This window comes from Buteo buteo, chromosome 1 (genome assembly GCF_964188355.1).
Source record: "Buteo buteo chromosome 1, bButBut1.hap1.1, whole genome shotgun sequence".
Lineage (NCBI taxonomy): Eukaryota > Metazoa > Chordata > Aves > Accipitriformes > Accipitridae > Buteo > Buteo buteo.
In genome coordinates, this window is record NC_134171.1 from 2,197,273 (window position 1) to 2,210,217 (window position 12,945).

The following is a 12,945-nucleotide window of genomic DNA, read 5'->3' on the forward strand; positions in this document are numbered from 1 at the left end:
GGGGTAGCAGCCGTATCCTAAAAGAGCCAGGGATGGAAGCAAATGGATATTATCTGGTAGCTGCATTACAGGAATTGAAGGCATTTTCCTGTGCTAACCCACACTTCAGCACGACGAAATTCTTTATTGTAAGACCAGAGGGCCAAGGGCTGCCCAGTCTCCAGTCATGCCACCGGCGGGGACTCATGGCATCGCAGGGCTGTGGTGGGGTGAGCGATGTGAGCACCCCACCCTCACTAAATCTGGATGTGGGATGCTCCGGAGTGGCAGTCATTAGCTTTCATGCTCTCTGGCATCCTTCCAGGGTTTGTTTTCCTTTGCATTTACCCTTTAATTTGGCCCAAAGCTGTATGAAATTCAGCTGGTTGGTGCCACTTTCTCTGCCAAAGTCCTTCTCCCGTTGGGTTTTCCGGCTCCCGACAATACAGTCATCCCAGATTTCCCTGCACTGCAGAAAAGCAGCTGTTTATTCCCTGTTATTTGAACCCACCCACTCTTCCGATTAATAAGAAACAGTCCAAAACCACAATGTGGTGTCAGGGTGTTCCCAGGCTGTTTTCCTGTGGCTCTCAGGGCCGTCAGACTGCGGCGTTGAGCCCATGGGGTTTAGTCTCTGCCTAGGTGGATTTGGACTGTGGTGGGGAAAAACACCGGCTTTCCAGGACGAGGCAGTTGTGCACTTGTTTGTTTAGTTATCTTACTAATTAATTATCCTGCCCTCACCCACCGGAGCTGGATGCAGTGGTGCAAAGCAGTAGCAGATGCTGTAGCTCAGCTGTGCCCCTGCTCACCTCCGCAGGCAAAGCTCTCCAAGCTGTGACATTTCTTCCTTATTTTTGCTGAAATATTTTTTTTCCCCACATGAGAAAGAAACACATTTTTGACTGTCTGCAACCTGTCCCTATTTGCACGTTCTTGTACCATCTTATGGCTATATTTACTTGCTCCCCCTCCCATAACTTGCATGGACTTACAGCTTTCCCTGAAGCTCAAGAGATTTCGCCCAGACTTCAAAAATACTTTTAGAAAAAGCCCTCTGTGTCATCTCAGAAATGAGATGTCCTAATATGATATAAAACTTTTTTTCGGCGATAGGAGGAAATGAAACCAGCACTGAAGCAGAGAACGGTGCACAGTTCTGATTATCTGCTTCCTCCTTCTTAGTACATCACACAAAAAAACCCACAAAGTTGTGCAAAATTACGGAAGAATCATGCTCAGAACTTCTCTAGAAGATTACCATTTCTCTCCAGCTCCTTACAGGAAAGGCCAGCGAGCTATTAAGAAATGACCTTATACATTGTAGGCTCTGATTTTTATTTTTTTCTGCTCAGGCCTTGTGAATGATTTAATATGGTTTTTTTTGTGTTTCTTTTCTATTTTTCTTTAATTTTTTAGAGGATTTTCCTCCATCTCAGCCTCAGAGGTATTTAAATAGCCCCAAGCGGGTTTTTCCCATCAGCGGTTCAGTGGTAGCAGGCACATACGTAGCAGACATCCTGAGCAGATTGTCACTGCAGATATGAAGACCTGCCTTGCGGTTAGGACGGGGGGGTCTGCGGTGTCCCAGGTGCAGAGGACCGAAGCGCGGAGGTGACACCTGCACCAGCATCGAGCTGGCAGAGCCTGCAGGCATGGGTGCTCGCTGAGCTTTGAGGTTCAGACCATGGGGGTCTCCACTCTCCAAGAGGTTTCTTGCTGGAGGGCTGATGCTCTTGTGGGTGGCGTATAGCCACTCTAGTCGTCCACCCCATCCCATTCTGGAAAATATTTGGGCTCGGTGTGGTGCCCACCGGTTGTTAGTCTGGTGCTCAGCTGTGCGAGCTGGCGCGGGAGGTGTTAGCGGTCTTGATGCATCTGACCGATGGTGGCTTCTGCTCTTGGAAGAGTTTGTGCCAGTTTGCCCATGTCCTTATTTCCCAGCTCTGACTGTGGTTTTCCACCTTCTCCTGGTCCCGATCGCCCCGGTTCCCATCCCTCCCCATCTGTCCCCTGCGCAGACACCCCTTCCCTCGCGTGTTCAGCTCCTGCAGCAAGAGGCAGCTGGAGAACTACTTCCAGAAGGGAGGTGGCATGTGTCTCTTCAACCTGCCCGACACCAAGGACCTGGTAGTGGGACGGAAATGTGGCAACGGCTTTCTGGAGGAAGGAGAAGACTGCGACTGCGGGGAGGTGGAGGTACGGTCCTGGGTCCTGCATCGCTTTCCCACAGGGGCTTTTGCTGCTCAGCTCAGCTGCTGGGTGGCAGAGCGTGGACCACGTGGAGAGAGGTATTTCCAAGGGAAAGGGGTGTGCTGGTCACCACAGGGACTCCATCCTGAGGGCTCTTCCCAGTCCTACCTTCCTAAATCCATTTAACCTGGTCCTGGCTTTCTTCTTGACTTCACCCTGGAGTGCTCAGGTCTTCCTCGCCCCCCTCTGTGCCTCAGTTTCCCCATTAGCAAAATGAGAAGAGAAACGCAGTGATGGGTGGAGAAGGGGCTGGTGGCAGCAATGGGGAAGGGATGGAATCACTGACCGTGATGGCGTCGTCATCTTCTCCCCACGCAGGAGTGCACCAACCCGTGCTGCAACGCGCACAACTGCACGCTGAAGGAGGGGGCCCAGTGTGCCCACGGCGACTGCTGCCAGAGCTGCAAGGTAAGCCCCCCGCCGTGCCCACCCCCCCACGGCCTGGGCAGGGAGATACGGCCCCTTGGGACTTGTGCTGCATGTCCATAAGGTCAACCCCCCCACCGGCGCCAAATGAGGAGGGTTATGCGTTAACTTGTGTCCGCAGGAGGGGCTTTGCTGGCTGCTTTGTGGCTGGGGTCCAGCCCAGGAATTTGGCTTTATGCCTTGACAGCCCCATATAGTCCCACAGGGGGACGTTATAGATGGTTTACGGTCCCAAGCTGTGCCAGGAGACGGCGGCAATCCCGGCTTGGCCCCTTCGCTGCCACTCAGTGCTGATGTTTCTCTCTCCTCCTGCGGCAGCTGAAGGTGGCTGGGACGATCTGCAGGGAAGCAGCGGGATCCTGCGACCTCCCCGAATATTGCACGGGTGCCTCACCCTACTGCCCGGCCAACGTGTACCTGCTGGACGGCTCGTCCTGCGCCTACGGCGAGGCTTACTGCAACAACGGCATGTGCATGACCCACCACCAGCAATGCGTCCAGCTCTGGGGACCAGGTGAGTCCCATCAGCCTTCTTGCCACCCCTCTCCGGAGCAGGAGCCACGTTGGGTCTCAGCGCTGTGTCTGCCCGTGGGGTCCCCGTGGTCCCTGCCCGTGGGGCTGGAGGGTAGTGGATGGAGGGGTTGTGCTGTCCCCATCCAGGGTTGGGGGTCTGCATCCGTGGGGCTGGCGTGGAGGGCTGAGGGTGCTGTGCAGGCACACTTACAGGTGCGTGGTCCTCTTCTGTGCCCATCCACCCGCTGCCTATGGCTCCCACGCTGCACACAGCCCATACATTACATAGAGCCCCCGTGCTGCATATGGCCCCCACGCTGCATGTGACTCCATATGCTGCAAGTGCATACGGCCCATAGCTCATATTCTCCATACGGCAATCATCTGCCGCGTAGGGTCCCCGCGCTACGTATGGCCACGCGCAGCCACGTGCAGCCCCCTGCCCCTGTGCACGCTGCAGCCCCCACACCCCCACTCCAAACCCCGCTCGCACCTAGGTACACCCCCGCTGCTCCCACCCTGTACAGGGCACAGAGAGCCAGCACCCCTGGGTGCTCCCAGGAAAGCTGCAGCAAGCACAGGGGGGAATCCTCCCCCAGGACCAAAATCCTCTGCAAGACCCCGGAGAAAAGGGGATTTCACTCCTCTTGTGCTGTTCTTGGGCTGGCACCTGCAGCAGCAGCTCTCCGGGAGACTTTTCCGTGGTGTTTTCTCCATAAGCATCCGGCTGCTGCTCCCAGTTTCGGTATTTCTCCCTGCTGGCTGATTTCCCCATCCCACGCGGGACTTTTCTTCCTTCCCTGCAGGTGCCTGGCCAGCCCCAGACGCCTGTTTCCAGGACGTGAACATGGCCGGCAACACCTATGGCAACTGCGGCAAAGACAGCCAAGGGCGCTACGTGAAATGCGACAAGAGGTGGGTGCAGCGCTGGCACCCGTGGGTGCCACATCTCCTCCTCCTGCACCCACAGCCCCCTGCCGCCCACCCCTGTGAAGGAACTGGTGGGGTCCTACCCCAACCTGCTGGCATCACCCTTGGGGCCAGCTTCATTTTGGACGTGAGGAAGACACCAGGTCCTTCCTGGGCTCAGTCCCCATCACCTCTGGGAGGCTGTCGCACCGTACATCACCTCCCAGCCCAGCCTGAAGAGAAAATCAAAGACAACATCAGCAGGAGATGCGATGTAGGGAGCATGTGCTCGCCAGTATTCCCAGTTAGACCAGGGGTGTTAGAAGGAGCCCCCCTGCCTGTTCCCTCCAGCATTTCTCTGTGCTGTCCATGATTTGTCTAAGTCCTTTCTGAACCCACTGAGCCTCTCCCATCACGACCTAACATGGCCATAAATTCAGAGGGAGACGAGCCAGCAGGCGCTGGGATAGGGGGTGATGGGGCAGGGAGGGTGAGGTGGCTGGTAGCCACATACATATGGCCCTCACCTCGGCTTTGCCCCACTTCTAGGGATGCTATGTGTGGTAAGATCCAGTGCCAGAGCTCAGCTAAGAAGCCCCAGGGGACCAACACTGTCTCCATCGACACCACCATCCGCTTCAACGGGCGGGAGGTGAAATGCCGAGGCACCTACATGTACACCGCGAAGGACGATGAGGAAGACCTCTCCGACCCCGGGCTGGTGATGACGGGGACGAAATGTGGAGATGGGATGGTGAGTACTTCTTCCTAGGGCTGGGGTCTCCTACAGGAGATCATCTCCTTGGCTCTTATCCCAGCTCCAATGTGGACGTTGGCTCTTCTCTGTGTTACAGCCGGGCCATGGGACGTGGTTCCCCCCCACGCTTGCAGACATTGCTTTGATGACATTTCACCCAGGGTGCTTCTAGACATCACCAGATGCTTGCATGTAGGCCACCAAATTCTTCTCTTCATGCTTCTTTACTGATTTAATGCATAGTGGAGCAACCCCAACAAGAATTGAATGCCCAGGACTTGAAGGAAGAGGCTTCCTCCTATGAATACGTTGTATCCCAAGGGAAAGCTGTGTTAGGAATCAAGAGAACAGATCCAAACAGATGCTGCTAACCTAGTAATAGTCTCTTTTAAAGCCCCCGCATCTCCTAGTACTTTACAGAGGGTCAGTTCAGCTGAGGAAGGAGAGAAGCCTGGTAGACAACACGGTAGCAGGGAGGCATGCCAGACAGAGCTGGCTGCGGAGACATGGCCTTTGCTATTTGGCATTTTAATTGTGAAATTTTCATCCCAGTTTGGGATGGAAGGCCAAAATGTCGACATTTTCATGAGAAAGGATGGCCGGTTTTGAAATCCAGTGTCAGTTTTTTTGGCTGGAGCCTGTGTTTTAGAGCCAGATGGGAAATGCCTTCTCCAGGAGCTGCCAGGTGGGTTGTCAGGGAAGGGGGGTGGGAGTGTTGGTCCCTGGTCTCTGTTGAGCCGTCCTGGATGGGGGAATGGCAGAGGTTTCCTGGGCTGTGCTGAAAATTGGAGTGAAATGCGTTGGTCTGGAACAAGACGATTTAACGAACCTGCGTTTTCCAACAGACAGCATCCTTCCAGAGGACTCCCATCTGTGAAGCCAGAATATCACTGTCCCCCCTCTCTCAGGTCTTTCTCTAAGCTCAGCTTCTTGGCTCTCTCTCAGGTTTGCAAAGATCGCCGGTGCCAAAATGCCTCCCTCTTTGAGCTGGAAAAGTGCGTTTCCCGGTGCAACGGCCATGGGGTGAGTTATTGCCTGAGACCTACAGCAGGCTCCTGAGATAAGCACAGATTCTTAAGCAAAACCAAGTGTCTCCCCTGGGGATGAGCCTTGCAACACAGCGGGCATCTGCTTCTCATAACTCTCTCATGCATCAGCTATGGGTGCAACTGAGCTGAGATCTTTGCTTACCCGTGTCCAAGTTAGAAAAGAAGATCATTCGTGATGTAAGGACCATCTGCAAAATTTGGATGAGGGTCCAGTTTGAACTGGAGAGTGTTTAGAGCTCAGAGCAGGTGCCTGTTCCCTCTGAGAGCAAAGCAAGAGTCAGAAACACAACTGGGACTGCAAAAAGGCAGGGCAGTGGTTCAGCGAATAGAAAGAGCCACCTTTGTCCAAAGCTTAAAGGCTACAAAGATTTGACCTCTGCAGAACGCAGGGCTTTGTCAGATAAGGCAACAACAATGCTGTGGTTTAATGGGAAGATCCGAAGGGGAAGATGTTTAACAAACTTCTAGCCTAATGCAACGTATTAAGGGCATCAGGCTTGTGTAGTCAACTGGTGTGAAAACTGAGGGTGTAAGATACCTGTCTTCAAGGTTTCTGCAAAGAGCAGGGCAATAAAAGTATCTCTTTACATTGCAATCACAGATTTGAGATCACGGACATGATCCAAGCGATGTTCAAGGCGTGAATATTGGCAGGGGTTAAGATCCTTCAGCCCAGACTCCAGCCATTGGCCGTCTGCTGTCATCTCCACCAAACAGACCATCATTTCCATACATCCCTTGTGGTCTCCAACCCTTCTTCTCTCTCTCTGCAGGTCTGCAACAGCAACAAGAACTGCCACTGCGATGCTGGCTGGGCTCCCCCCTACTGTGAGAAGCCGGGCTTGGGCGGCAGCGTGGACAGTGGCCCTGTCCAGCGCGACAGTGAGTCCCGAATTCTTGCCTTGTGACGCTGGTGGTGATGTCGCGATGCCACGAGAGGGGGAAATGGGGCGATAAAGCTGCTGACAGCTCTGCTCCCAAATGTGCGGGGTTGGGTCTGTTCAGGCAGACTCACAGCCTGTGCCCAGCTCTGGTTGCTCGGTGGCCACCCATTTTTATCAGAGGCCACCGGATGGTACTGCTCCATTTTTGGGGATGTGATCAGCAACGATGTCTCTAGCTTCAGTGGCTGGGAATGGGCAGACGGGACCGGCATTTGCATTGAGTGGAGCCAGAGGCTGCTGGCTCTCCCAGCCCCCCCCTCATCTTTGTGCTTTCCCTGCCAGATCATGAAGCCATCTTAATAACCCTTCTGCTCATCTTCCTGCTCTTCCTCCCGGCCCTGATGATGAGCATCTACTTTTGGTACCGACGGGAGAACTCGCTCCTGAATAAATGGATAAAGGAGATGAGGAGGAGGACCCAGGAGACATATAGGTGGGTGATGTGCCCTAAATCCCTTCTCTCTTGAGGACCCAGTGAGACCCCAAAACCTTGTTTTCTTGCTACTGGCAGCGTCCAGCCTGGTAGGAACAGTTGTTGGGGAGCTGGTGGTGCACAGGGCCTTTTTCAAAGTGCTATGAGACGTGGTTGAGATATGAAGAGCTCTCTCCTGGGACAATTTGAGGCTCTCAGCTCTCCCCTGAGCAGAGGACAGGGATGATCAGTTGGACAGGACAACCCCAGAGCATGGTGACGAAGGTGGCCTGGTACTGAGGAGCTTTCTTGCCATCTGCTCCTAGCAGGCTGCAAGAGCTGGAGGGGCTCTAAAGAGGTGCTGAATTTAGATATTCTCATTATTTCCCCTCCCAGTACAGCTACAGACACACACATAGCTCAGAGCTGCTGCAATAATTTGAGAAAAAAGCCCAGAACCAAACAACCTCCTTCATTACCCTCATTATCTCAAGACAGACTTGTCATCCCTGCTCATCCAGCACTGCAAGACTGTCTGTTAACAATCTGTTAACGGAGACAGGATCTTGCTGACGTGCAGCATTTTGGGAGGCAGCTGTTGCAAAAATGGTTGCTTTATTTTGCCATCTGTGATTTGTTTGTGATCCTGGGCAGGAACAAAACCATCAGTCGAAAGTCAAACGGTGGCCATCCCAAAGCTGCTTTCACGTTGCGGAACATTTCCACCTCCAGCCACACTAATAAAGTAAGTAATAACTCGCCTTCCAGGTTTGCTTTCCCTCCCTGGGACTGGATACTTGTGGGTGATCACATCTACCTCTAGCAACTGGGCAAGCAACCGGTACTCCGTGCTGGTTTTGCATTGTGTCTATGCTGGGAGCCCTTGGTCAGTAGTACATGTGCCTCCTAAAAGTGAGCCTGTTGAGCTCTGCCTGCTCAAAAAGACCCCGGTGATTGCCAGGAGCCTCCGCTGGGAAATTGCCCATCACCGTGGCAAAGCTTTACAGGGGCTCTGCAGTCCTGCTGATGACTTTGTGCTGGGTCTCTGAGGAGGCAGATGCTTCTGCCGCTGATTGTGTCAGCTCTGGTGACCTTGGGATAGGTAAGCCCGGGACTGAATTTAGGAAGAATTTAGGTTTTTTGAGCACAGCCACAGTGGCTGAGAGCAGGGCAGAATGGATGATGTCTCTCATCTCTGTAATTCAGTCTGGTGGAAATCTGGTATGGATTCACCAGAGCTGACCCTGGTCCAGATCTCCTCACCCCAACACCTTTCTCATCCCTGTGTGCTCTCATATGGTTAGTGAGGAGCAAATGTGTTCAGCTTTTGGGCAGGATGGGTAAAAATGGCGGTCCCAGAAAGTGCAATAAATACCCAGTGCTCCTCCTGCAACTCTCTAGCACCCAGACCTTGAGGTGCTATTCAGCACCATCTGCTTTTCAGCACCCAGGAAAACCTAAGATTTTCCTCTGTACTTAAGCTTTTCTCATCCCTGCAGGCAACGCGAGCTGCATTCCCCCCTAAACCCAACGCTCACCAGCCCGGCTCCCAGCCTGTCAACGTTGTCCACCCTCTTCGCCCAGCTCCCCACTCCATCCCTTCGCGTCCGAGAGACCCCAAGCCTGCCAGGCCACCTCCACCAGTCAGCAAATCCCCCATGGTCCCCACCAAGACGGTTGTCTCCCAGGCTAAGCTGCCGCCTCCGAAGAAACCTCTTCCCTGCAGCCCCGTGAGGACCCCACTGGTGAGCTTCGCTGGTTGGCTGTGCTTTTCTTCCAGACTCATAGAAATTCCCTGGTTTTTGGCTGCCTGTGGCTCTTTTGGGTTGGGCACTATTAAGGAGCTGTCACACCACCCTAAGAGACAAATCTGTTGCAATGGTGAAGAAAGCTCATTAGATAATGAGAATATTTTAAGGTAATTTGGGTGTTGTTACATGCTTTGAAGCATCTCAGCTCTGCACCAGGGGAGAGAGGTTTGTAGGAGGTTGTTGGATGCTCCTCTAAGGATGTTGTCTCTCCCCATACACTTTGTGATCCCAGGTCATCCCAAAGCACCAGCCCCCTCGTCGGCCACTGCCTGGAAGTCCTATTCTGGCCAAAGAGTTGCCTCCTGCACATGGACAGACCCTGCTGGTCATGGTCCCTCCTACCAACTTCAAGGTGTCGGGTACAAGTGCCATGAGCCACCCCACAAGGCCATTAAAGTAAGTCAAGAGAGGAGTTGAGCTATCTCCCACCACTGCTGGGGTCCTGCAGGTGGACACAGGGGGGGGTCTTGTGGGTCACATCTGGGTGGGACGTTCCAAATGTCACTGTGGTGTGCTCTGGTCTGTCCCTCGTGGTGTCTTCACCGTGACCTGGGTTTCTCCTGCTCCTCCCCGATATGGCTGGCGGGTACAGGTCGGGCTGCTGAGGAGCAGGAGAACTGCTCTGTGCTGTGGGCTGTGTGGGTCTGTACCCGCTGCTGTAGCTACAGAGGAGTTTGAAGCCCACCAGCTTTGAAGTAATTGGCCTGTAGGCATTGGGGATCTTTGGTACGGGGCATCTGGGTGCAGCAGCAACAGGCAGAAAGGAAATCAGAAGATGTCCCAAATCCTGCTACCTGGGGAGCAACCGCAACCAAAGCATTTGTCCAAATGGGGACCCTACGTACATAAAACCCCCTGTGCCCATGCTCCCTCTTGCATGGTGCAGGAGCCTGCCCACCCGAGCAAGGTACCTGTGGGTGTCTGGGGTCTGCAGCCATGCCTTGACCTGTCAGGAGCCCAGAGAGTTTGACCAAAGTTGGCCAGTGGTGACCAAGGTTGGGACTTTGGGTCTTACAGGGTCCTGATGGGTTGAGGGAGATGCCATCCTTCGGTGGGTGCATATGGCCCCTTGTCCCAGAGCATGGAGGGGGCTGTTGGTGAGCTGCTGGGGGACAGTGGAGTGAAGGGATGGACACTGATGCTCTCTTTTGTCTTTCCTCCCTACAGACCGATGCCACCTCAAAGGTGAGTCACAGACACTGTGCAGGACCATGGGGGGCTTGGTCTTTGCTGCTTGTGGGGGGATGGCCTTTGGTTAAGCACTGGGCTGGCACTCAAGAGACTGGGGATTAAATGTCACCCTTCTCAGAGGCTCTTAAGTGAGCAGGATGTAGCCCCTCTGGGTACCCAAATAATAGTAGGGCTTGGGCACCTGTGTCTGAGGGAATGGAGGACACGGGCTTTCCAGTTTGGAGCTGGGAGATTCAGTCCAAGTCCTTTACGGCATCACTATGACTTTCAGATCTTGCTGTGTTGCTAAATCCTCGGGAAATAGGTCAGTGGAGCCTCAGGGTATTGCACTTCCATCCGTTTCTGCTAGCCAGGCTTGTGGGCCATATCCAGCCATGGAGAGAAGGCACCATGCTGGACTGAAGTTGTCCCTCATCCCCAGACGGTCTGCTTTGGTGATTACTGCTTTGACGCTCCTGGACCATTTTAGGTTCCTATGTCTTTGTAGCTGCCACCACAAGGAGGCTGAATATGCCCCCAAATTTCTCAGTGTAACTCAATCCCTATGGGTCATGTCTCCTAGTAGATAAAACAGACCTGTTCTGTGGTCCTGAAAGGGAAAGATTTGGCACATCCTGGCAGCCAAACTCGGGTCCCTCCCCAGATGGTGTAGTTTTGTCCTTGCTGCCCACCGGGAGCAGTCCCTGGCCATCCTCTCTTGAAATGGTGCCCCTGTAAAAAAATGTTGACTGGCAGGGCCAGACTTGTGCCAGGGAGCAGGACGTGCCCACGTCCTAGTCTGGATTCATTACGTGACATAACCAACATGGTAAGAGAGGGCCGGGGAACTGTTTTCTTTCCTAGATGGATGAGGTAAGAAATTTCATAATTCCTGGGATGGACTATAGGATCCATATCGGATTGGTTGTTTTGGTGACGTCTCTTGATAGTGCCCGATCTACCTTGGCTGTTTTTGGGAAGCTGAGAGCCGTAACCCTTCAGGGACATGGTTTCCACAGTTGGTGGGCTCACAGTTCTCACCGCTGGTTGCTGCCTGGTGTCACCACATGCTTTGGTGGACTTTGCGTCCTATCAGGGTTTTGAGGGTATGCCAAAGGAAAACGCCTCAAAGTGGTACAATTTGGGGTTGTATTTTTGAGAGAGGACATGGGTGACCATGACAGTCCCAGGTCCCCTCTGGTGTCAGGGGCAGCAGCTGGTCTGCCTTCCCTGAGCTGTGGAAGGATGGTTGTGGTGGAGGTGGTGGATGCTTGGTCTCTGCACTTGAATGAGTTATCTCCTTTCTCTTTCTCCTCCCTTTAGGCCAGTCCCAGCCATCAAATTCCAATCAACCTCCTTCCCCTTGAAGAAGTGACAAACCAAGGACACCTTAAGTCCATCCTTCCTGAGCTGGCTCTCCTGATTTGCACTGCTGCTGGCGACAGGGGTCTTTTATTCCTCTCTTGTTTTATTTGTCTTTTGATACCAGAGGACTATTTTTATAAGACAGAATATGTATTCAGCACAAAAACTGTAGCGGTGGGGGGAGGAGAGGGGAAATTGGTACCGTGACATAACTAAGGGTTGGGGTGGGCTGGCGGTGGGGTTCCCACAACGGAGACTCCACCGCAGCTCCTGGCATTGCCTCCTTGCCAATTTATCCCCCCAGCTTTAGTTTCTTCTTGACATTGCACATGGGCTGGGGTGACTTGGGGTCAAGAGAACATCCAACACTGACTTAAGATGCTGACAACAGTGGCAGCGAAAGCCGTGTAATATCCTTCTAGCTACCTCCTCCTTCTCCTCCAGGCCTGGTGAGAGCCCCCCACCACCCATTGCCACCAGAGTTCAATGCTGGGCATTGTCTCCGGGGAGACATTTGCCACGAGAGAAAAGTGGTTTCCAGTTTGGACTGTGCCATACGGTGCTGGGACATTTCCGTGAAGGATCCAAGTTCTCAGGCTCCTCCTGGCCTCCTGCCTGATTGCACAAGAAAAAACAGTGACAATTCTGGGGTCGTACCTGGAAGGAGAAGCTGTCTGGGAAACGGTTTAATGTCTGAAGTGCTGGTAGCAGCTGGTTACCAGGGTGCTTTCAAGGGGCTCAGGAGCCCTCCATAGACATTACGTGTTCCTTGCTCATGGGGCAAGCCCAGCAGTGGCTCTGTGAGCTGCTAACACTCTGCTGTCCAAAGGGGGAAGGAGCCACAAGCCAGGAACAAGAGCAGGAAGACCTCCTGCCTGTGTCATGGGCTTGCCCAAAGGCCTTGGCCAAGCCATTGCATTTCTCTGTGCCTCAGTTCCCCCCACCTGTAAAATGGGGGGGTAATACCTACCTCACAGGGGTGTTGTGAGGTTTAACAAACTGATGTCTTGAAAGGGCTTTACAATCCTCAGATGAAAGGTGCTGTTGACCTGCACAGTATTATACCGTGCCACTTTCCTATGACTTGACATGCGGCTCTGTCAGGGTCTGAAATGAGAACAAAGGCTTTGTACAGTCCCCTGGCTCCTTCGGCTCTTTTCTTGCGCAGCAGTTCCCTGACCCTTTAGACACCAAGGTCTCCTACCACAGTGGTGCAAACAGATCCCTGGAGCCCCTTCTGTTAGCCCTTAAACCTGGGATCATTTAGTCCAACTGTGTGTGACGTGCCAACTACCCTGGGGTAGATCCCACCTGACCTTGGACAAATCTTTTTGAGCTGTGTCCAACCAACGTAAAG

General features: G+C 53.4%; 1 protein-coding gene across 1 annotated transcript in view; it reads left to right on the forward strand.

Annotated features, from left to right (window-relative positions):
* ADAM33 (ADAM metallopeptidase domain 33) overlaps positions 1-12,725 on the forward strand; it is a 30,103-nt gene extending 17,378 nt beyond the window's left edge. Inside the window, exons 12-24 of the mRNA XM_075043823.1 lie at positions 2,001-2,178; positions 2,551-2,640; positions 2,977-3,172; positions 3,978-4,086; positions 4,630-4,834; positions 5,783-5,860; positions 6,660-6,768; positions 7,113-7,263; positions 7,897-7,987; positions 8,742-8,987; positions 9,286-9,449; positions 10,221-10,238; positions 11,547-12,725. Coding sequence (XP_074899924.1) covers positions 2,001-2,178; positions 2,551-2,640; positions 2,977-3,172; positions 3,978-4,086; positions 4,630-4,834; positions 5,783-5,860; positions 6,660-6,768; positions 7,113-7,263; positions 7,897-7,987; positions 8,742-8,987; positions 9,286-9,449; positions 10,221-10,238; positions 11,547-11,598 — 1,687 coding nt within the window. The 3' untranslated portion in view covers positions 11,599-12,725. The remainder of the gene's footprint in view (positions 1-2,000; positions 2,179-2,550; positions 2,641-2,976; positions 3,173-3,977; positions 4,087-4,629; positions 4,835-5,782; positions 5,861-6,659; positions 6,769-7,112; positions 7,264-7,896; positions 7,988-8,741; positions 8,988-9,285; positions 9,450-10,220; positions 10,239-11,546) is intronic.
* The last annotated feature ends 220 nt before the right edge of the window (positions 12,726-12,945 follow it).